Raw genomic sequence first — 26,316 nt, 5'->3', positions numbered from 1 at the left:
TAGAGCCCAAGAGTATCGGTAAAGGCACTGGCTCGATCTTTTAAAGATTTTGGGTTTTTTCGGGAAGTTTTAAGGCTAAGGTGTGTCGTTAGAAGTGTAGGGATTCTCGCCACTTTTTCATGGATATAAGGTTCGTCGAAAATGGACCTAAAATGAGGAAGTTATGGCAAATTGAAAGATTTGGCAGTTTAGGCCCTTAATGTAATAAAGTTTGCAATTGGAGTCCCATGTGTGCATTGAGAAGGGCACGTACCTGGGGTGACTACACCCAGCGTAATGAGTAGAATACCAAACCCTAAGTTTTAGCGTTTGGGCACTATTTAAACAACCTTATGAGCTCTAGGCTCTTTCATTATCATCCTCAAAACTTCCCCAAACCCTAATCTCGTTTCTCTAGCTTGTGTGAGTGTTTGTGGCTCATTTTAATGTTCTTAAGAAGCTTTTGGTGAAGAATGAGCCTTAAAGGAAGGATAGATTGAGCTTCTAGCGTTTGGATCTGAGTTCTACTCTAGTTGATGCATCTTCCAGAGGTATCAAGTTTGAAACTTGCTCTTTGTTGTGATAGTTCTTGTTTTGGGTCCATTTTTAGGGTTTTATGTCCCAAGATTAGAACTTTGTGATTTTGGTGAACTCCAAAGCAAATATTGTGTCCATTTAAGTGTATTGGGTTGTCTTGATTCATAAAAATGAGGACTTGGTCGTCTAGACCTCTCTATGGATGTGTTAAGGTGATTAAGGAGAGTCTTAATGGTCATTTTTGGAAGTTGGGTCCCATTAAGACATGAAAACTGATAAATTCGCCAACTTTATCAGTTAGGGGCTTGTAATGAAGCTTCCCTTAGGTTTGGATGCTTTGGGCTGAAGTGGTTAAGTCAAAAATGGATTTTTTGTGCCAGAGCAGTACGCTCCATGTAAATATCAGTACGCCCTGCGTATTGGTCTAGTTCCCTGATCAGAAGTGCGTGTACGCTGAGCGTACCAGGGAGGTACGCCCCACGTAATCTCGTTGTGGGCTTTTGGGCTAGATCTTGTCTTGGGCCTTAAATGTTGGAGTCTTGGTTTTGGGCTTTCTGTATTGGGATTTCTGTGTTGGGCCTTGGTAAACCATTTGGTATTGGGCCTTGGTGGACCCAATGTGCTTGGGCTATTCATGGGCCGGAATTGTGGGCCTTCTTTAGACTTAATGTGTGGGGGTTGGTCTTAGATCCTAATTTAGTTTAGTTGTGGATTTAGCTCAGTGTTAGGGGCCGGTGTGCATCAGCAATAGTTGTAGCTTCTGTTCATCATCTGAGGTGAGTCTTCTCACTATACTTACCTGTATGGTAATGCATGCGTGACCGGAGGGTCTTATTTGTATTATTGACCGGAGGGTCTTATTTATGTTATTGATCGGAGGGTCTTATCTACTTTATGTGTTATTATACATTCTGTCTTTATGACTTATGTTGTGATATTATTTTGTACATATGTTGAGCTATGACCGAAGGGTCCATATCGAGACGTGGGACCGGAGGGTCTTCACTAAGACACATGACCGGATGGTCCTTATTAAGATTTAGCCACGAGAGGCTTATTATTTGTGTATGTGGTATTTTGGGGAACTAACTAAGCTTTGTGCTTATAGTGTTGATTTATATGTGTTTTAGGTACTTATGTAGATACCGGGAAGGCGGAGGCAGGATTGTACACATTCACCAACATATGAGATCTTGTGAATTTTGGGATGCTCTGATATTGTTCTAATAATAACTTATAATTTATGTGATGACTTGAATTTATGAGTAATATTTGGTAAATTAAAAATGAAAATTGTCTTGAAATTTGAGGTGTTACAATTTGAAAAGTTCTAAAATAGTTGAATTTTTGGGATGTTACATTTCCAGTACCTAATTGTTCATCAAGATCCTCATCATCAAATAACACTTTACCATATCACCCTGTAATCTTTTTATATGCATTGATAGACCAAGCATAAAGTGGTAATCCCTAGATCTCCAACCAAACCGCCCTTTCTTTGGCTACAAAAGACTTATTCACCAGGGCCAACTCAAGAAAATAGGTTTTGATCCCTTCATGTTGTTGAAATTTCACAAAGTATGTAGAGGACAAGAACTAAAACCAAACCCATTTACCCAGTACAACTTTTTAATGATCCTTAATTGCTAAAAAAAATCACACGTTGTCAAGTTGATCAATTTTGTCTCCTTACCTGGTTCTTTTTTCTTCTCACTATAGTTTCCCTTATGGATATTCACATATGACTGGTTATGTCTGTGTTGTGCCCCATTCAGGTAAGTTGACTATGATTGTTATTTTTTCTTTGCGTGATTGTTGCCCACATATTTTGAATTATCATGATGATCCCTCTTGAATCTGGCCAGAGATACAAACAAGTGAAAATTCTCAACCCAAATACCTCCAAGCCTCAAATCCAACCTTTTTCATCCTTGATATTCAAAACCCGAACAAAAGCGAACTTCCTTCCTACCTTGGATAATTTCCTTGCTATGTAGATGTCAACAACCTGTGCATACTCCTCGAATTGTCTCCACAGGTCTTTTTGGGTCATGTCATTTGGGAAATTTGTTATGTAAAATGTAAAAAGACAACTTATCTACATCCCTCTGATTTGTGGTGGAAAGGATCCCATTTTTCTTTTTGTTACCGGTATTCCACTCGTAATGATTATGGAACGTCCTTCTCGTACGTAATCACTGTGCTAGCAGAGTAGAGAGGAATACGAAATGGAAACCGGAAAAAAAGCCTCTATCGATCCTGCGTTTGATCCCGCCAGAGATTGTCGTCGTGAAGCGTCACGAAAAAAACCGAAGAGTTATCACATGTCTTCGTAAATTTGAATTAGTTTTCTCAGATAACTAAAGTGCAAGTGATATACCATGTCATGTCATCAATGTTTTAAAAACTAGTTTTTTAGTTGAACCGGTATGGTGACCGGTTCCCGGTTTAACCAGTTCGACCGCTAGGTCAACCGGTTTCTATAGTTTTCATGTTTTTTCCTGTTTTCCTACACATACATACATATATATAAACCATGAATTTGATGTTTACAAATTCAAACATTAAAAATAGTAAAATACACATAAAATTAAGTTGTAGATGAATCTAAAATACATTAAAATTGTAACATCCCAAAAACATAGTTTGAAATTTTCGTTTAATTTAATAATAAAAACCATAGTCAATAAACCTCATATAAAAATCATAAGCAATGTATCTCAAAATACTATAACAACTGTCAAGTATATCAGAGTATAAACATCCCAGGCTGAACAAATGGTGTGTGCACTGCAATCTTCCTGAGCTCCTATTTTGAAAACTGAGTACCTGAAACCAAAACTGAAACTGTAAGCACGAAGCTTAATCAGCTCCCCCAAGCTACCACATACCATACAATAACATATAAAGCACATAATGGGCCTTGCCCACTGCATCGGACCAAAGTCCGGACTAACTGGGGCCTTGCCCCCTGCATCAGACTGAAATCGGACTAACTTGGGCCTTGCTCACTCATCGGACTGAGGTCCGGACTAACTGGGGCCTTGCCCCTGCATCGGACCAAAGTCCAGACTAACTGGGGCCTTGCCCCCTACATCAGACCGAAGTCCGCACTAACTGGGGCCTTGCCCCCTGCATCGGACCGAAGTCCGCACTAACTAAACATAGCATACCATGATCATAGAATATAACATAAGCACATATACTGCATACTGCATCAGAACGAGGTCCAGACTAACTAACACATAAACATGCCTGAATCACAAAGACATCAAGCATACTGAAGTACTGCATTGGACCAAAGTCTGGAACTACTGCTATCTAAACGTGCCGGCATTATCGCCGTAGACCCGTTCCTACTGGAAGGAAAACTCACATGTACTGTTGAACTTTGCTGATAATCCTCTGGTTGCTGATCAACTATTCTCTAAAGCACTGCTCTCCTAGATCTACGAGTTATCAACACCAAATAATAGAACTTAGCCTAAATTGTCCTCTAGAGGCCAACTAAGTCAACTCTAGTCAAGGTTCTGGTCAAAGTCAACTTTCTAGTTGACCTGAGTCGCCGAGTTATTCTACCAACTCGCCGAGTCCATGCCCCTCTATCTCCAAAGAACCTCGATTCCACTCGTCGAGTCTGGCAATAACTCGACGGATTCTCCCTTAACTAACACTTTGGGACCACCTTCAACCGACTCACCGAGTTCATCTTCGAACTCGTCGACTTCATCATCATCGCATGAAAGTCTAGGCTTTGACTCGCCGATTTGGATGAACAACTCGTCGAGTCCATCTTTAAAACTAATAAGATTGCCTTGGACTCGCCGAGTTCCTCATTGAACTCATCGAGTGCTATGATCTTCATCACCATTATGGGTCCTGACTGACTGAATCCTCCTTAACCCCACTCACTGATCCTACTTATAAACATAAGGATTTGGGTTTGCAACCCAACTCGCCGAGTCCATGAACTGACTCGTTGAGTCCTCCTTGTAACATCTCTATTCTGTCGATTTCAGTCCATCCCAACACCTCCGACTCATAGATGAGGACTCCTTATGCTAGCATTGCACGTAAAGTTGCTAACTTTACATGCATGCAAGGTGTTATGAAGCCAAAACACTTAATCCAAGCTAGAAAGAAGGTATAGGTCATGAAATGGGATCTTAGCTGGATAAAGCCAGCAACTTTGAGCTTCTAAACTCAAGAGTGTACAGATGTGTGTCCAATCCATCCTCAAAGGCTTTATACTCGGATTGACCTTGGAAATGGTACAAATGTGACCAAATCTATGCTAGAAAGGGGATCTAGATGATTAACAGTCAAGGTATAAGCTTTTTACCTCTAAATGGTCTGAAATGCTACCCCAACTCTGGATCTATAGCTTCTTCTTGCACCACCAAGGTCCTTCTTCCTTCTCCAAGCTTCAATTCACTCTCAAGGCAAGAACTAGCTCAACAATGGAGTTAGGTGGCTAGGGTTTTGGGTTCTGGACGAGAGAGGCTGTAAATGAACCCTAAGGAAGAGAATAATACGCTTAAATAGGGTACCACGTCTCGGAATTAGGGTTTCGCAACCCAAACCAGACTCGCCGAGTCCACTCGCCGACTCATCGAGTCTGTCACTTACTTTTCCACACGGAGCCCGCTCCGACTCGTCGAGTTCTTCCTTGAACTCAACGAGTTGACTCCTTTGACTCAGGGCTTGTCTTTCATTTCTTGGTCTTTCGGATTCTGGGTGTTACAACTCTCCCCCACTTAAACTAGACTTCGTCCTCGAAGTACGCTATATCCAACTGTTCTGCAATCTGCTTTCAACACTCCAACCGGAAAAATCTAACTCCCGCTGGCCACTTCCATTGACCTTTCCTCCGGTCATTCAGACTAAAACTATTCCTCGCAAATAACAATCCTCAAGTGCACTCTAATTCCCCCAACGGTCCTTAGAAATCAATTTACTCAATTGGACATCCTTCGCAAGGCCCAAAATTCTGCAGATGAACGAATTCCTTGCAACAAGATCACATCTACTATATCTGAAATCTGTTGTCTCAAGATGGTCTGAATCCCTGATAGACCACTCATAATAAATCATTATAGATGAACCCCGCGGGGGTGACGTAGCATTACTTAGCAATCTGTTACGCTTACCATACATGAGATCCTCAAATACCATTAATGCCGGAGACCCAAAACTGTCTGAAACACTGACCTGCCTGAAAACATTAAACTGCCTGGAACACTGACTACCTAAAACACTAAACTGCTTGAACACTGAACTGCCTGAAGACTGGACTGCCTGAAACACTTAACTGCCTGAACCACCATGTTGCTACATAGCTGCTTTCCAACATCTATCGAGACCTTCCTTGTCTCAATTCATTCGTCAGTCATCTAAAATATCGAGTTCCAGCCCAGCTGCGGAGCCAAAGGACTCCCTATTTAGTCGCCTCACACGACTTCTGAACAAAATCCTTCTCTGGAACTAGTTGCTACTAGTTATTATGTCACTGAGGCTCTAATAACCTCCTGATCTAACCGATTGGGTATGTGCATCGAATCCTGATGTTACCAAACCACGGTTAAACGTGACTGCTACAAGACCAATTGTAGCCTTATATAACAAGTAACCTGAAGCTATCCATTGCTTCATTGATCTCAAAACTGCAGTGGCATTCCTACAGTCTTATCACTGGCTCAACTAGGTCTAATCAATCCAGATAATTCCGAAATCCAATATGAGGATTTCCATATCCTTACTGCTACGCCCGAACTGGTGGGTACTATTGTTCCTTCCGCGTCGTAACAACACGCTCATACTGTCTACCAGCCAAGTGTATTCTACGGCTATGCCCGCAGTCTCACAACACTCTTGCACTACCTAACTGCTAGTGAATGCTACGGCTACACCCGCAGACTTACAACACTCTAACACTATCTGGATGCTATTAAACGCTACGGTTACACCCGCAGACTTACAACACTCTAACATTATCTGGCTGCTAGTGAATGCTACAGCTACACCCACATACTTACAACACTCTAACACTATCTGGCTGCTAGCGAATGCTACAGCTACACCCACAGACTTACAATACTCTAACACTATATGGCTGCTAGTGAATGCTACGGCTACACCTGCAGACTTACAACACTCTAACACTATCTGGCTGCTAGTGAATGCTACGTCTACACTCGCAGACTTACAACACTCTAACACTATCTGGCTGCTAGTGAATGCTACGGCTACACCCACAGACTTACAACACTTTAACACTATCTGGCTGCTAGTGAATGCTACGGCTACACCCGCAGACTTACAACACTTTAACACTATCTGGCTGTTAGTGAATGTTACGGCTATACCCGCAGACTTACAGCACTCTAACACTATCTGGCTGCTAGAGAATGCTACGACTACACCCTCGGACTTACAACACTCTAACACTATCTCATTTGTTGGTTACTGATCCGAACACATCCGACGATGAGTATACACACGACCTATCATTCAAGACTAAACCCATGTCCTGACTGGAATTCCCAACCTGATTCCCTAAGGCTTGCTGGCAAACATTATGGGAACGCGATCTCCTTACTGGCAAGTTTTTCCAAACTTCCATCTCACACTATCCTCAAACCATACGGCTGCCTGGGCTGTCTTCCTTTCTGAAAAGGATGGGAAACTTATCCCAGTTTCAAAACTACTCCTACTTCTAAATCCTTGGATGATTCTCCCCCACTTTGATTCAACTAACATCTTACAACACACAATACTGGAAGGATTTTCAATCCTTCTTATCATTCTATGCGCAATTTGCTGAAAACCACGCTTACCATTGCTAGTGTGCCAATACTAACCAATCCAAAAGATCACACCACTTCCAACGACCCGAATACATCTCCGGTAATAACCTGCTAGACCCAAGAAGCTCCGAATCCCAATTGGAGACCTCAGAAACTCCCACTGTATCAGGACTTCTATCTTATCCGGAATGACTAGAATACCCTTCTGATTGACAAGGTACCCAAGCAATTGCACCTCGCACAACCAGAACTTACATTTGGAGTACTTTTCAAAAAGTCTCTCCCTCCTCAAAGTTTCTAGCACCTCCCTCAGGTGCTCCTCGTGATGGTATATAACCAATCTATACCCGAACAACACCTTCCCGAAGGTAGTGAGATGCTACCGAGTCTTACACATACTTGCTACCGCTACTGCATCCGAAGTAACCTGGTCTACACGGTACGTCCTCCAACTATCATTCTAAAATCCAAGATATGCAGATGGCATATCACTCAATCACAAGCTGCCACAAAATTCCAAAGTATCATTATCATTACCGATGTAGAACCTTAAAAATAGAATTATTACAAAAGGGAGAATTCAAACGACATACCTGCGATCTAGTGCGGCTCGATCGTGACTTCCTGTGGGACAATGGGCGCCTGAACCTGGACTCTCTCCACCACCAAAACAGGACAACAAGACTTGAAATGACCAGTCTGGTGGCAATGAAAACATATATGATCCTTCTTACAATCCCGATACACATACCTCCCTTTCCCCGCACTTGAAACACCTAAACTTGTGACAAGCAAACCCATGAGTTCCTCCACACTTACCACAAACCTCAAGGTCCTCCCGACTTCCAACACCCAAGTCAGCTGAGTATGACTCCTCACTTTTTCCCAATTGTCCAGAAATAAGTGCTTGCTTCCTTTTACCGCGCTGCCCATCCAAACCAATCTCCTTCTCCCGAGCTACCCCGACTACCTCATTAATCGATTGAGTAGTCGCTAACTGACCCTGAAACTTAGCTGCTAGCCCAATATTGTCGGGTAGTTCTTCGCGTACTGCTCTCGACTCCACTATAGACAACTGAAAAGCCCTGCTTCCTACCGCAGGCGCCTCTACCCTGCCCTGAAGGTCATCGATGATCCTTAAAGTGGCAGGGACATGTGATATCATCTGTACTGCCGGAAGCAAACTCGGACACTGGTCCTTCCTGTGGCCCCACTAACTGCAAAGGAAACATATCAGATCTGACACCTGAGTGGTGGTAACATTACAATCTCTGCTAAAATGACAAGTCCGGCCGCACTGGAAGCAGCCAGAATCACCACCACTACCACTCCTACACGCACCCTCGTGTGTCCTGCCACACTTTTTGCATCGGCTGCGGCTCTGATAATCCCTCGATCTTGAATCTGACCCCTTGGGCCTTTTGCCCAAACCCGTGTTTACCTGAACCTCATCTGGCTTCCTCTTCCTAATCTGCTCCAGATCAATCTCCCTCTCTCTGGCCTGAGCAATCATAACCTCCGGCGTTTTGCAGCTGGACCTACTCACAAACTGTCTGATGTCATATCTCAGGATTTCATGATATCGAGCTTTCTTCATCTCCTCGTCCGCCACATACTACGGAACCACGAGAGTCCTCTCCTGAACTTGGCGGTGATCTCTGCCACCATCTCAGTAGTTTGTTGAAGATCCTGGAACTCTCGTGCCAACTACTGCACCTCAATAACTGGTGCAAACTCATCCCTGAACCTTGCCGAGAAATCACTCCATGACATCGCGTCCAACGCGACATCATCCCCCAAGGCATGAACAACCTACTCCCACCAATCCCGCGCTCTGCCCTTCAGAAGACAGGAGGCGAGCTGGCTCGTGCGGAAAGCGTTGGCAACATATGCCAATCACCTGCAGCTAGCAATGGGGTCCCTACCCCCATGATAACCTGGAGCTCCACAAGCTCTAAACTCTTGAAATGTCAACGTACTCGCTCCTATCAAAGTCATCATCTCTGCGCGAAAGGCTTCAAGCCTCTCATCCAAAATCTATAGTATACCCTCCTTGACCGTGCCAAAGATCACATGAGTCTGGTCTAAGATACCGTGTGTGATCTCAGCTGATACAAACTCTCTCATACACTCCTCGAGCTGCTCGGTCCCTGAACCCGAGCCTGATCCCTCTCTGGCGCTTAATTCGCTTACTGGCCTTTCACGCCACGTCACCATGCTGAAAGCATATCACAATAACTATCAAATACACTTCACTGCTGAGGGATTACACATACACACTACAAGTTCCCTGGCTTTGTCTTGGCTCCTCTTGAATCAAGTACGGATCCTCTGCTTTCAGTAGTACGTGCCCATACTACCTTCCACATCTATCCATACTTTCCTCAAGAACTGCCTTGAGTCTACCAAGTCCCTTCTACTGCTACTGATCTCTGCTACTCTCATCCTAGGCTTGCCCTAGGGGAAATCTTTGACTCTACCCAAACCAGTCCTCAGCTGCTGAAGGCCTCCTTGTAATTCCAATTAGCCATCACCTGAATACCATCACATGTGACGAGGCTCAGATAATCCTTCGAGTAAAAGACTCGTCCCTACAACGGTTAGACTCAGACGAGAGCCGCGCAATAGGACCAAATCCAACACTCTGAGATTATTCAAACCTAATCACATGTGACATGACGTATTCACCTAATGGCTAAATCCCATCACTCAGAGTCCCACCAAGCACAAAGCAAGCAGCATTCAGACACAGGAAACTACTCAGGCAAATCTATCCTCATAACAAGAAACTGTACTAGCATACAATGTTAAGCTCATACTATCAGGCATAACCTAAACAGGCTATCCTACTACTGTCTACTCAATACTAACATGTAATTCTCATAAAGCTGGAACACATATAACATGCACATAAGGCATCCTCCTAGATCCTTAGTCCTATTCTAGCATGTTGTCCTACTGAAACTGAAACTGATAATCATAACATAAACTGGTATGGGTAATTTGGGAGTACTTACTTGAGCTCGGTTGATTGCATGCACCACACCCTTTTCTATTTTCAAAGTTCTTTTCTTTTAAAATTTCTTTTCACTTTTTCTAAAACACTTTTCTTTCCTCAAAATCATTCTTACAAAAATTGGTTTTCTTTTTGAAAACTTCTATACCAATCCTTAGTTTGAGTTCAGACATACCCGAAAGCGTGCATGAATCCCTCAAACCAAGGCTCTGATATCAACTTGTAACATCCCAAAAACACAGTCTGAAAATTTTGTTTAATTTAATAATAAAAACCATAGTCAATAAACCTCATATAAAAATCATAAGAAATGTATCTCAAAATATTATAACAACTATCAAGTATATCAGAGTATACACAGCCCAGGCTGAACAAATGGTGTGTGCACTACAATCTTCCCGAGCTCCTCTTTTGAAAACTGAGTACCTGAAACCAACACTGAAACTGTAAGCACGAAGCTTAGTGAGCTCCCCCAAGCTACCACATACCATACAATAACATATAAAGCACATATTGGGCCTTGCCCACTGCATCGGATCGAAGTCCGGACTAACTGGAGCCTTGCCCCCTGCATCGGACCGAAATCCGGACTAACTTGGGCCTTGCCCACTCATCGGACCGAGGTCCAAACTAACTGGGGCCTTGCCCCCTGCATCGGACCGAAGTCCAGACTAACTGGGGCCTTTCCCCGTGCATCGGACCGAAGTCCGGACTAACTGAACATAACATAACACTATCATAGCATATAACATAAGCATATATCCTGCATACGACATCAGACCGATATTCGGACTAACTAACACATAAACATGCCAGAATCACAAAGACATCAAGCATACTAAACTACTGCATCGGACCAAAGTCTGGAACTACTGGTATCTAAACGGGCCGGCATTGTGGTCGTAGACCCGTTCCTACTAGAAGGAAAATTCACCTGTACTGCTGAACTCTGCTGATAATCTTCTGGTTGCTGATCGACTATTCTCTGAAGTGCTGCTCTCCTAGCTCTACGAGCTATCAATACCAAATAATAGAACTTAGCCTAAACTGTCCTCCAGAGGTCAACTAAGTCAACTCTGGTCAAGGTTCTGGTCAAAGTCAACTTTCCAGTTGACCTGACTCGTCGAGTTGTTCTACCAACTCGCCGAGTCCATGCCCCTCTATCTCCAAACAACCCCGATTCCACTCGTCGACTCTGGCAATAACTCGACGGGTTCTCCCTCAACTAACACTTTGGGACCATATTCAACCGACTCGCCGAGTTCATCTTCGAACTCGTCGACTTCATCATCATCGCATGAAAGTCTAGGCTTTGACTCGCCGAGTTGTATGAACAACTTGTCGAGTCCATCTTTAAAACTAAGAAGATTTTCTTGGACTCGCCGAGTTCCTCATTGAACTTGTCGAGTGTTATGATCTTCATCACCATTATGGGTCCTGACTAACTGAATCCTCCTTAAACCACTCACTGATCCGACTTATAAACATAAGGATTTGGGTTTGCAACCCGACTCGCCGAGTCCATGAACTGACTCGCCGAGTCCTCCTTGTGACATCTCTACTCTGTCGATTTCAGTCCATCCCAACACCTCCAAATCATAGATCTGGACTCCTTATGCTAGCATTGCATGTAAAGTTGCTAACTTTACGTGCATGCAAGGTGTTATGAAGCCAAAACACTTAATCCATGCTAGAAAGAAGGTCTAGGTCATGAAATGGGATCTTAGTTGGATAAAGCCGGCAACTTTGAGCTTCTAAAGCTCAAGAGTGTCCAAATCTGTGTCCAATCCATCCTCAAAGGCTTAATACTCGGATTGACCTTGAAAATGGTCCAAATGTGACCAAATGTATGCTAGAAAGGGGATCTAGATGATTAACAGTCAAGTATAAGCTTTTTACCTCTAAATGGTCTGAAATGCTACCCCAACTCTAGATCTATAACTTCTTCTTGCACCACCAAGGTCCTTTTTCCTTCTCCAACTCTCAAGGAAAGAACTAGCTCAACAATGGAGTTGGGTGGCTAGGGTTTTGGGTTTTGGACGAGAGAGGTTGTAAATGAACCTTAGGGAAGAGAATAAGACGCTTAAATAGGGTACCATGTCCCGGAATTAGGGTTTCCCAACCCAGACCAGACTCGCCGACTCGTCGAGTTGGTCACTTACTTTTCCACACGGAGCCCGTTCCGACTCGTCGAGTTCTTCCTTGAACTCGACGAGTTGACTCCTTTGACTAAGGGCTTTTCTTTCCTTTCTTGGTCTTTCGGATTCTGGGTGTTACAAAAATAACACATAATCATAAGTTTTAGTGTTTTAGTGTTTTACCATGTGTTTTTATTTAAAGAAAACAAATAGATATGAAAAAAATAATTACCAAAGTTTATTACGTAAATTGTTCTTTTTCATATGTTTTTATTCGGTTTAACATGTTCAATCGTTTTTTTTAAAACCGACCGGTTCAATTCGGTTCAGAAATCAATGTAAAACTGGTGATAGTTGAACTGCTCCCTCCTCCGGTTCCTGGTTCGACCGGCCGGTTCAAGTATATTTTTAGAACATTGCATGTCATACCTTACGCGTAAAAACACATTCCATACCGCCTAGCCTTATATCATTTATTTTGTGCTATTGTAAACTAACTTTTGTGATAAACATTCTAGGTGTTAGCGAAGGCCGAAGGTCCAGACTCCACAGTGACATATGCAAGAGCAAGGTCTAGCCGTCTAGGTGTCTTGATTTGGACGCATAGAGACTTCTCCATGTATTATTTTTGCCTTTTCGGTATACCTTTTGTACACAGCTTTGAGGATAAGGACTTTGTATATAAAAATGTGGTCAATTCTATAGATGTTTTGCATAATTAGTATACACATAAGATAAACTATATTTTTGTTTGTTATAGATAGTTTGGTTAATTTTTTTTTTATTTAATTTACTATATTTTTTTTACAACCTTTGAATCTTGTTGTAATATGTGACTCGCTTATGTCGATTATATATTATTTTGATGGTAATATTTGTTATTACGTCGAAATTTTAGTTGTTATTTATGTGAATTCTTATAATCAAAGGAAAATGACCCGCACATCGTTGTGGTCATATCATGACTTTAAACTCTCACTTACATATTTGAGAAACTAATTAATTCATGGGTGTGTATGTTAACTTCTGAATCTTTGTAACAAAAATATGCTCCGTATTAAGCAACGTTGTTCTTTGGGTTGACTAAGTCGTTAAGTTTGAGCAAGTCAAGTCTTTTAGTATAGATTTTTCATTTTCTTTTGAAGTGCTTCTATTCAAACTTCAACCATATTTGTCAAAAATTCCATCCTTGTTGATTTTTCTTGTTTCAAAATGTGTTTAATTTAATATATGTTTATATTGTAAGTTAAAAAAAATTCTTTTCGTACACAATATAATATCTGATTGATTTTTAGAGTAAGAAACAATTTGAATATTTGGAAATCAAACAGTATTACTGTAGTCACACTTTAGTTTACTCGTAATATCCTAATTTCATTTGAAAAATGTAACTAATTTTTTTATTACTCATAATCATTATTATTTCATTGTAATCATCATGTTACAGAATATTCGGTACACCCTGAAATATTTTCCTCGACCCTACATGTCTCACTTCAAATCACACAATGTCCTTAAAATAAAAAACCAATCTTAGTTACTTTTTAAACACGATTGATATTATTAAGAGCTATAAATTAACATAAATTTATAAGTCTAATATATTCATCTATTCATCTATAAAATATAATCTTTTCCTGTTAGAATTTCTAAATAATTAGTAGCCGTTGAGATATTTATAACTTTAGTTTTTTTATATATACCTTCAATATTAAAATGGACATCTTAAATGTCCTATATTATGATTTAGATCATATACCTTCAATGTTAAATGTTCTATGTTAAATGTGATATTAAAATATACCTTCAATATTAAAATGAACATCTTAAACCGGAGTGCGATTCAATCCCACGCATTCTCCACTGCTACCCTTTATTTACCGCCATCGATTCTCATTGGACAACGTGTCACTAGGTGGTTGGATAAATCCACTACGCTTGTCCAGTTAGGCATACACTTTACCACAGCTAATCACGCGGCCCCCTCACGTGACTTGTTTCAAAAACCAAGCCTATATATCTGTCTTTCGACACGTCTCATGGTGGTCACGTGACCTCCACGCGCTCTGAGCACTTGTACGAACCTGATTGGCTGGGCGGTGCCAGGTCAGCAAGATGGCACGTTGCCACGTAGTGGTTGAACAGTTGAACGTCCCAACGGTAATTTGGCTTGTACGTTCAGCTCAAATTGTTGAAGATTATGTTATGTTATCCACTTATCTTTCCAACCAAAAACCAAACCCATGTATTTTTTAATTAATTTAATTATTCAATATAAGAGACTACGACAAAAGCTTACCATTAAGACCCATACAGTTTATAACAAGAATATCTTTTTCAGTTTAACAGGTAAAGTTATAAATATAATATCCAAATATAAATATAAGATAACATAATAACCTTTGAAATGTTTTTAAAGTATGAAGAAAATTTATTTATTGTTTATAACTGTATAACACGTTCAACATAATTTTTTTCTTTTTAACTAAAATAAGTTGAATAATAAGATTAAAAAAATTTAGAAATGATAAAAATGTAATTTTAAAGGGACTGGAGACCAAAACCAGAACGAGTATCATTTTCAAAGACGAAATTGTTGGAAAATGAAATTATGAACTAAAATTAAAGACGAAATAGTTGTCTATCTGATATGATAGTTGTTGGATAAGGGGGAGGTTTTTGGAATAGGAGGAAGCATGTTTGTGGATGGCATGTTGCGTCTTTATTATATCTCATTTTATAAGTTTGACTTTTCTATTCATGCTAAGGTTATCCGCATGTCAAATCATCCAAATTCTCAAACTTTATATCGATTTTTCCTTTTCTACAAAAATTAACATGTAATTTAATAGAAAGGTAAAGCGTTTGATTTAAATATGAAAAACTTTTATTCATTAGATAATACACTTCAATTTTTTTAAATTATTAAAATTATAAAATATTTAAATTTGGAATTAAACTTTAATCAAGGGAGTGAGATGGGTATCATGGTCGATAGGATGACTGAATGAGGACAAGGTTATAGCCTTGTAGGAAGGAAGAATTGATCGAATTTAAACTTATGTTTAATAGATTAGTTGAAAAGATAACTAATGTTTAAAATGATAACAGTCAGCAACGGATACAAAATGATCTTTGATGAAAAATAACTAATTAAGCTTTACAAAAAAATACTAAAACTAAAACTTATAAGCTAAATGGGACATGTAAAATGTAACAAAATGACACGTAGAAGAATAATCCAGTTGTATAAAGAATTCAAATTTTATTATTGTTATTGAAAACCTTTTTTGATTTTTTATTTTTTTTACATTAAATATTGAATTGAATATATATTTTTTTAAATGTTATTTTTTGGGTGATACTACATGTCAAAATTTTGTATTATGCCTGTTGAGTTTGTATAATACTACCGATCAAACATATTGGCTATCAGATATATTTGTTATAAACCTTTTGTTTTAGAACGATATAATTATACATGCATGAAATCCTTGAAAAATTTTGTAGTTAATTATTTAACAATTTCAAAATTATATAAGTATTTTAAGCTATATTGTTTACCATATAATCAAAAAACAAACTTCATGATTATTGCATCCCATAGTGAATTCTTGTCCGCTCCAGATCGATCTTGGTGACAGTTTAGGACCAATTCCTTTAAGAGACCTCAAATTTTGAGATATATATATATATATATATATATATATATATATATATATATATATATATATATATATATATATATATATATATGGAAAAGTGAATATGTGGTTGTTATGTACTTAAGCTTAGCTATAGAACCCTTTATACGACATAGTTTTAAACAAAACAAATCGAATTTCATTTTATGTTAGTTTTGTTTTAATAGAACATCATTGAATTAAGTTCAATTATAGAATGAAAAAGATCAATTATATATATTTTTATTGCAAATAATTATTGAAGTTTATAGAGAAAAAAAACCAATATTTTTTAACGAATATAAGTCAAGCGTTTTTCCTTTCAATTGAAAAACTATATCCAATGATTTTCTAAAAAACTTGACTGAGTTATGACATGTCCTTCTTTTATCTTTTATTCTACTAGTTTTCATTTAGAATTTAATAGGGTTGATTAAATGGTCATGACTTTTAATGCTTTAAGTTTTTAGACACAATGAAGAAAAATAACATAAATTTAATCGATTTAGTAAATCACACGATTAAGGAAGAATACTAAAAGAGATATGATGATTAGTTTGGATACAAATGGATCAAAACTACATTGTTTGGAGGGTTCTATATACAAGCTTAGGTATATGACAGCCACATATTCCCTAAGCCCATATATATATATATATATATATATATATATATATATATATATATATATATATATATATATATATATATAGGGTTAAGTTATTTTGTTTTCACTATCTATTGTGTGCATGTATGATTGATTTTGGACCAATCATTTTAGTTATTTTAAGAAAGTAATTAATACATATTAAATGTTGAAAATATAATGGATATTAATTACATCTTCAACATTTAATATACATTAATTACTTTCTTAAAATAACTAAAATGATTGGTCCAGAATCAATCATACATGCACACAATAGATAGTGAAAACATTTGAACCTAACTCTCTCTCTCTCTCTCTCTCTCTCTATATATATATATATATATATATATATATATATATATATATATATATATATATATATATATATATATAGAGAGAGAGAGAGAGAGAGAGTTAGGTTATTTTGTTTTCACTATCTATTGTGTGCATGTATGATTGATTATGGACCAATCATTTTAGTTATTTTAAGAAAGTAATTAATGCATATTACATGTTGAAGATATAATAGGTATTAATGACATCTTCAGCATTTAATATGCATTAATTACTTTTTTAAAATAACTAAAATGATTGGTCTATAATCAATTATACGGGCACACAATAGATAGTGAAAACATTTGAACCTAACTATATATATATATATATATATATATATATATATATATATATATATATATATATATATATATATATATATATATATGTTTCCTAGAGTCCCAAATTAGCCCAACCTCTAATCGATCTAAAAATTAGAAACTAATTGGATTCATGTGTATGGGAAGTGAAAACGGAAATGGATGTTACTGGGAATTAGCGCCTCTTTCAAGCTTTCACCAATCGACCATAAAATTGATCTTGATAGCATTATAAAATTGATCTTGATGGTATGGTGAATAATATATATTTAGACCGGCTCTAAATCTACTGTTTAAACTCCTCATGATAAAGGCTTAAAACCATACATTCAAATAAAAAGAATCATAATGTTTTCTTTTAAGATAGATCACTCTTCATGATAAAAGTTTAAAACTATACACATTGTCCATGTTAAATTCGGTACCATAGTGGGGACTTGGGGAGTGCCTCATGCCATCATGGCATCAAGGCATGGAAGTCCATTGCATGAACCGTTCACAAATCACAAACAACAAAAGGGCCCACCATCAACTTTCAAGTTTCATTTGACTCCCCTCTTCTTATATTATATTTACACTTATTACCATCTCCACTTTTTATTTCTTTAAAATACATACAAACAATTGAAAAATAATTTTAAAAAATTAAATCACTAAAACAAGACAATCAATACATTTAAAATGAGATCAATATTAGATATGCTTTGACAAAAGAATATTAAAATATCAATTTGTTGTCTATTAAAAAATCAATATTGACATTGTTTTGTCAAAGTCCAAAACAAAATGATCATAACATTTAGTTTGTTTATTAAATATTTATTTGATAATTGTATATTGATATAAAAAAAATAAGCATGTGGCCATGTGGGACACATCTTTAAACCTTTAGAGGTTTATATTTATTAGGAATATGTTTTAAAATATAAAGATTTATAAGTTGTTAATATAACATGATTTGACTTTAGATTGATATGTAAATAAGCAAACTAATAGATATGGTTATCAATGAAACATAAATCTACAATAACTAAATTCCAATTTGGGTTTGGTTAAGTTGAAAGGTACCAAATGCAATAAGATTGATGAGCATGAACGATGAGGAGCTTCAATCCATCACTTTATAATTAGGCATAGCAACACCTCGTGCCTAAAATAATTGGCCATACGATTAATAATCCCAACCACCTATCATCTAGGTTCATTCAATCATGTATTTATTACTCACAAGTCACAAACAATGAAATACAATAAATAATTGATAGCCATACCACAATTTTCAAACACAATTAAATTCTAAACTAAATTTTTGGATTTCTATTAGTCCACAGGGTATAAGATTGTTAAAATGTCGTATTCTTTTATATTGATGTCAAGTCAAGGAGTGAGGACGGTTTGTTTCGGTGGAGCTTTTCTAACACCGACAAAATCAACTTCTAGCACAAAAAACATTGTTGTTTATTTATTTTATTCTATTTTTTATTGCAAGAAACGATAAAAATATAGATCGATACATGCATATTAAAATAAAAATCCCAATTAAAACATGAAGATGATAGTTTTGAATCTTGCAATATACGATAACAAAAAAAAAAAAATCAAATGACGTGTTTAACAAAATTAGTTGGAAACTTATAGTTGGTGTTGTATAGATTTTATTTGTATACGAGTGTTTGACAAAAATAACTGAAATCTTTTAAAGCATGTAAAATTACATAAAAAGACTTATTTAAAAACACACGATTGATTTTTTTTTTAAAAAAAAGGTAATTAAGTCAGTTTTGAAAAATTATAAAATAACGTTAAGTTGAACGCTACTTGAAATAGCTTTTAAATTTGGAGCTTTTGTTTAACTGAACGTTAGAAAATCAACCGTTTTTATGGGTTGCGAATAGAGCAGGGAGGAAGGAAATTAGTTATGTAGGTTGGCTCTCCAATACTATGCTAGTTCTTTGATGTGTTTTTTGAACTCATGATGTTTGGTTTGTTTTCGTTAACTCTTTCTAAAGTTTTATAATAAAATTTGTAGTTCGAAAATAAAAGTTACAAGGCTCTTAAAACCTTGTGTCGAACGTGTCCTAAAAGTTATAACAGTTGATCGGGTTGTAATAGAACAACACTTTAAAGAATTCATCAAATAAGGTCTTAATTATATATGCTACAAAAATGGTGGTGCTAAAATATATATATGTTAGATTTCTATTTTTCTTGTTGAAAATCAATCCCATCCTCAAATTTTGGTTTTCTTTAACAAAAGAAAAAGAAAAGAAAAAGCAAATCGCCGGTTTTTACAACGACCAAAATTTTATGTTCTAATTTTTTGAATTATTTTATTTATTGACTTTTTGGTTTTATATACACGCCTACTACGATTTTAATACACTATTATTAAGGCGAGAAACCTAAGGTCTAAAAGCCACCAATCAAGCCCCAATTATTTGGTCATGTAAATGATATAAGTCTAATTGTTGAAGGATAAGAGCTCTTTAAATTTAGTATTCTCCTTAAGGATGCACCTTTGACCAATGCAAAAGATAAAGTCGAATTATTTTGATGGTGTTTCATACAAACATGAACATGAACTTCATCAACATCATCATCATCTTTTACAAGTCCAAAAAAATAAAACACCCCTCTCCACAAGATAACTAGAAGTGGAACAACAAAGAAAACCAGATAATTTACGTACACAAAACTTGTTATGTGGGTCCCTTTTTTTATTCGGTTGCTGCTTGATTGCATATGTCGCATGAAGTGAAGGAGACTTGACCTTATATCATCTATTTATGTAAAGTCACTAATGAATTTGTGTATTTAGATTCCAAAGAAGTGTGTGGATTTATGATTATGGTGAATAACTTGCAAGAAATAACGACTGGTTCAGTGTTCTCAATCTCAAATTAAATATTCTATTACCAATTGATATGAATATGATCCTTTGAAAGTGCATTTTGAACGACCACATGGGCTCAAATCAGATTAGTCCAATCCAAACTGATCCATCCAATGAAGTATTGAACATCGATTGGGATTTGGGAGTATCGGACAATGTATTTTTAATTCCAATCATATTTAGATATACATCATACAAGTGGGAATTATAATTCGTTTTATAAGAAAATAAGTTAATTTATTATATCTTATTGGTAAATGATCAAATAGCTTAATCTAGAAACAAATTAAGAAAACATGTTAAAAATCATTTATAATATAGGACAGACCTAGAATTCTTTTTAGGGGACAAACTTAAAATAATAAATACTTTATATAATTAATAGTTCAATTCAGATATTAAGTACGATAGAATATAGATAGTTACATATCGTCTATCTGGAAGTTGACAACAACGAGATTCTCTCATAGTTGTTTGCTCCAAAATATGTGTGATCAATCAAGAAATTAAGTACGATAAATAGTTACCTAAAATTTATGATTTTATAATTATTATTATTATTATTATTATTTTTCGCTTGTTTTCTTTAAAACCGGTTTTTTGTTAATATATGTATGAGTTATTTCATAAAAATGACCATATTGGGAAGCAGGAGCTTTCATATTACTACACAACCATAATTTTTTAAACTTTAAGAAGATAACCAACAACCTTGCAAAAATATTTTCGCGGTTATATTTTGTTTTTCATGAGCTATATTAATAAAACGCTTTACAATCCCACCTAACAAGACTAGATATTTTTTTTGTGTGAAACTGTTTTTCCTACAATTTTTTGGAACACCAATCTATTAGTAAACTACTAATAGCTTCACATATGTCTCAAATGAGACTTGAATATTCACCTAAAAAAAATTGATGGCACCTTACATAAAATTCAACCATGCAAAGTAGATTTACAATTTTTATTCTCTAAGTCGTGATGACCTCCTTTTGCATATATTTAATGTGAATTTAAATATATTTAATTTCTTTATACTTACCTTACTAAAATTCAACATGATTATCATGGTTTTTTGATTTGATCAAATTTGCAGCTCGTTGGGGTAATTGTCCCAAAAAAAATTATTTTAGCTATAATCTATGGTTATCTATGGCGTGTTTGGTGGGCCCATGGCCATAAAGCTTATGTTTTTACTTCAATTTTGGAGGATAATATCATAACCATGGTGTTTATGATGTTCAGTTTGGTGAAAGATGAAAGATAAAGATAAATTTGAAATTGTCCTTCTTTCCCTTCTCCACATTCACACCCTTTTGACTAGGCATGTGTTGTTTGTGTTTGTATAAAGCTAGGGTAATTTCGTTTTTTTAGGTTTCTAATTTCTCCATTTTTGAGACTACAAAAAGCCAACACAACCCTGGTTCTTTCTTTCTTTCTTGATTATTTCAATTTTTTTCAATGTCGGTTTGTTGAGATTAAAGAGTATCATACCATTAAATTTCTAACAAAAAAAATTATATATTTACTAAAGTCCCAATATTTTGAACGATTTGACAAAAAAGTCCTAAGGTTTATTTTTTTGACAATAAAGTCCTAATTGACGATTTGACAAGAAAGTCATAAACTTTATTTTGTTGACAAAAAAGTCCTAATTACCGGCTAACCGGGAAAAAAGGGTAAAGGTGTCAAAAATTGCCGGTAATTTGGACTTTACTGTCAAAAAAATAAAGTTTAGGACTTTCTTGTCAAATCGATGAAAATATTGGGACTTTACTGTATATATCCCTTTAAACTTTATAAACTTTCAGTTTGTATTTGTATTTTTTGAATGGTCTTATACATTAATGAAGAAAGCTATGCAAAATACTATGTGCTTAGTTGTAATGTTTCCATTATCGATGCATTATTAACATAACTAGGATCTAGACATCACGAACACATATATGAAGAAAGTTATGCCACATTCTAAAATTGATAGCTATAAACAAACGATTATTCTAAAGCCAGATGTAAGACTCATGTATTACATAAGTTAATTAAAAAAAATTAATATAAAGGTCTAAATATTTAAGAATTTTGGATTTATAAAAAAATAAGAAAAATAATGAATTATTAAAATTGAGTTTTTTTTTTTAATTTTTTAAACTTAATTAAATAATCCTTATTCTAATAAATGAATACTTTTAATATTCTTTTGTCAAATATCACTCTAATACAACTCTTTATTGATATTATGTCATATGTCATGTAGATATATTATGCAATTCATTTCAAAATTCAAGTTTACATTTTCTAATTATATGTTAAATTTGAAGTTATAATAACTTTAAAATTTTGATAAATCTCTTAATTAATAATTTATTTAAAATGACTTACTTAAAATAAGAGAAATTAAATATCCTCCTACATTTTGGTTCCTATTTATCATCTTACCATATCAAATGTTGACATGTGTTATATTTAATTAGACATTTAATGAAATTAATAATCATTTAATCCATTTGTCAACATTTGATATGGTAGGAGGATATTTAATTTTTCTTAAAATAATTGATTAATAATTATGAATAGTTTTAATCTCTTAATATCACTCTAATATAACTCATCATTAATACTACAATATGTGTTATGTAGATATATTAGGTAACTTATTTTAAAATTCAAATTTATATTTTCTAATTATATGTTAAATTTAAAGTTATAATAACTTTAAAAATTTGATATATCTCTAAACTGATAATTTATTTAAAATGACTTATTAAAAATAATTGATTAATAATTAAAAATGTTATTATAAAAATTTAATTTATTTTATAACCGTGATTCCAACGGATTATAAACTAGTATAAAATAAACTAATAAATGTTAATTTGAGAATTTTGAAATAACAAGGTAACTGATATTTATTTATTACTATATTTATTATAATTATTATATTAAAATATTATATGAAATTTATTAAAATAGAAATAACTCATAAAACAACATGTGAAAATAAAATTAATTCAAAATAACCATAAAATCACATTTAGGAAAATTGAATAAGAGTATGATATGAAAAAAAAAAAAAAACTTTCATTTATAAAAATAGATAAGTAACCTTATTGTCAAAAATGAACCACGGTCCAGGCTTTAATTATAATAGTAACGTGAAAGTACTCCCAAAACGATTAGGGCACATATAAACCAAACACAAAAATCTTAATAAAATAAAGAAACAAAATCCAAAACTCTAGATAACAATAAGTTTCATTAACTAAACAAAAGATCCTTATAACAAAACCCGCAACTTAATCGAACAAGCCAAACCCCATATCATCATCAGATTCTTCTGCAGCCTCATCCTTCTTCTCTTCAACTGCAACATCTTCAGCAACACCCGGTCCAGATCCACCTGTAACAGCAACTGGTGCAGCAACCACAAACTTGCTTGGATCCTACAAACATCAACTTAGCAAGTTAATAAAAGAAAAAAAATTAAAAGTCGTTATATAGAAACATACTTCTTCATTACATACCTCAAGGTACTCCTTAACTTTGTCTGCCAAAGGAAAAGAGTAACTAGTCTCCACAGCAACTGCCAGAGCATTCTTGTAGCCATTGATGAGCACGTGAGGAGCAGCAGCTATGGTTGGATAATGTATAGCTAATGCTAAAGAAGTAACCATGGATACTCCCATGGCAAACTTTTCAACAAGATCATCTTCTGTCAGATCAAGAACCTCTGGGCTGAAAACTGCACCGTTTTCATAAACAGATAGAACAACGAGACCATAAGAGAATGGTCTGATGCCGAGTTTTGCTAACAGGGCTGCTTCAGAAGAGCCCACTTTATCACCCTTTTTTATGAGCTCAACTGGGGTGATGATTTCAACTGTACCCTTGTTAATCTTGGTGGGTATGTTGAGGACCTGAAGCATGATCGATATTAAAAGTCTAAACAACTGTAATGGTAAACAAAATGTTTGATGTGAAAAGAGAAGTTTACTAGCCTGGAAGAAAGAGGTCTGAGAAGGGTCTAGACCGGTGTTGCCTGGAGGAACAACCACATCCACCGGTGCCACTAAGCCCACACGTGCAGGAGCTCCGACCTGAAGAATCAACAACATTTGATTTAATACAAAATCAATTTTGTGTATTTTTTAACATTAAGCATAATTGTATTCAGCCATTTTTTAAGATAAATTTCTTAGATTGCTTAAGATACAGAATTCATAAGAATCTCACCTTGTACTTAGCAACTTCCTCGCTGACTTCCTTCAGATCACCCTTGGTGAAAATCAACCCAACATTCCCCTTCAATGTTCAAAATTTAAAATAATCATATGGCGAATAATAATACAAAATTCCGAACAGAAACAGTTAATTTCGCTATCTAAATAACGAACATGCTCTGTGAAGCATATGAACTAACATATGATAAATGTTAAAATAGATTGAGAAAGATTAAAGTAGAGGTTTACGTACAATAAGAAGCGTGACGAGATTGAGAAAAGCCTTGTTTCCGGTCTTCTCGGCATGAATCCTGATGGATCGCTTCATCATAGTATTTTTCCCCATGAGGATAACAGAATCACCCCTGAGACCATGACGGATTGACTGGAGTTGATTAGACCCAACATTATCAGCCGCAACCACAAGAACTTGAGTATACTCATCGAGAAGTTGACAGAGCTTAGCATCATAAGAGATCTTCTTCTCAGCCTTTGAAGCCTTTCCAACCATGTTGCTATATATTGCTGAACCGTGTGTATATATATACGATCGGAGAAGGTGATGGTTTGTGAAACGGAGGGCCAAGACAAAGCACGAGCTATGCCAAGGCGGACGGATGAAATTCCGTCGCTTTAACCTCTCTATTGAGTTCTCAGGCGGTGTGGTGGAGAATATGCTCTTCTAAAGAAATAGCCTCTGGTTAAAACGGTCTGTAAAAGTGTAAAAACCTAATTAAAATGGGCCTGGGCTTATGCATAAGAGCAACTCGAATGGATCTTTATATTTTTGTTTTGTAGGTTTGGTTGACGGGTAGGGATGCTCGGATGGACCCGGACTCAGAAAACCCGGAATCGGTTAACGGGATTTTGTAGAATAGGAAACTAGGCCGGTGTATAGAAACTGGTTCCGGTTCGGTTCTAGGTATGGTACTAGGTAAAATGAGTCTAGAACCGGAAAACCTGGAAACATCAAAGTGAATAGGTTAGAACCGAATAAAGTGGGTTTAGAACCGGAAAAATCAGATTTTTTTTGCAATTACTTGCTACTTAATGGATTGAACTTTGAAAATTTTCATATTGATATCCCGACTTTGGGTGATTGTAACTCATTGAATATGAAACCAAAATTGACAAAATTATAGTCTAAAATCATATACAAACTCTAAACTACACTCTGGAAAAAACCGCATTTCAATCCGACTTTAAACAAATGAGATATGCATATTTGTTAACATTTTCACAAAATACGAAGTATAAAAACAAATAGCTAAAAATTTGAAAATTTTTAGTATTGATATCCCGACTTCGGGAGACTATAAATCATTAAATATTGAACTAAAAATGACAAAATTATAGTCTAAACTAATGTACAAACTCTAAACTACAAGTTGGGAAAAATCACATGTCAATCCGACTTCAAACAAACTAGATATGCATGTTTTACAACTTTCACAGAATACAAAAAAAAACTAAAAACTTTCAGTTTTGATATCTCGACTTTGGGGGACTGTAAGTCAATGAATATAAAACTAAAAATGGCAAATTTATAGTTTAAAATCATGTACAAACTCTAAACTACACGTTGGAAAAAAATGCATGTCAATCAGAGTTGAAACGAATGAGATATGCATTTTTTGAACGTTTCTCAAAAACTGGTTCTAGCCCTAAAAGTGGTTCCGGTTCGTAATATCGGTTCCGGTTTTTAGACCCGGTTTACCCAGACCCGATGGACCCAAACTCGG

General features: G+C 35.8%; 1 protein-coding gene across 1 annotated transcript; it reads right to left on the bottom strand.

Annotated features, from left to right (window-relative positions):
* Positions 1-23,461: 23,461 nt before the first annotated feature.
* LOC111901326 (60S acidic ribosomal protein P0) lies at positions 23,462-25,260 on the bottom strand. Its single transcript, XM_023897182.3, has 5 exons — positions 24,828-25,260; positions 24,588-24,656; positions 24,353-24,451; positions 23,879-24,271; positions 23,462-23,797 (listed from the first exon to the last, which is right to left on the bottom strand). Exons 1-5 carry the CDS (start codon positions 25,083-25,085, stop codon positions 23,651-23,653), a joined length of 966 nt encoding a protein of 321 aa, XP_023752950.1. The 5' UTR covers positions 25,086-25,260; the 3' UTR covers positions 23,462-23,650.
* Positions 25,261-26,316: the final 1,056 nt, after the last annotated feature.

The sequence above is a fragment of the Lactuca sativa genome, chromosome 2 (assembly GCF_002870075.4).
Source record: "Lactuca sativa cultivar Salinas chromosome 2, Lsat_Salinas_v11, whole genome shotgun sequence".
In the NCBI taxonomy this organism is placed as follows: domain Eukaryota; kingdom Viridiplantae; phylum Streptophyta; class Magnoliopsida; order Asterales; family Asteraceae; genus Lactuca; species Lactuca sativa.
The sequence above is the reverse complement of the archived record's forward strand: the minus strand, read 5'-3'. Positions and strand labels throughout refer to the sequence as shown.

Coding starts and splice junctions, on each gene's coding strand:
- LOC111901326 (XM_023897182.3), bottom strand. CDS start 25,085: ATGGTTGGAAAGGCTTCAAAGGCTGAGAAGAAGATCTCTTATGATGCT. Junction 24,657..24,827: donor ATCTCGTCACGCTTCTTATT/GTACGTAAACCT, acceptor TGAACATTGAAG/GGGAATGTTGGGTTGATTTT. Junction 24,272..24,352: donor CTCAGACCTCTTTCTTCCAG/GCTAGTAAACTT, acceptor ATCATGCTTCAG/GTCCTCAACATACCCACCAA.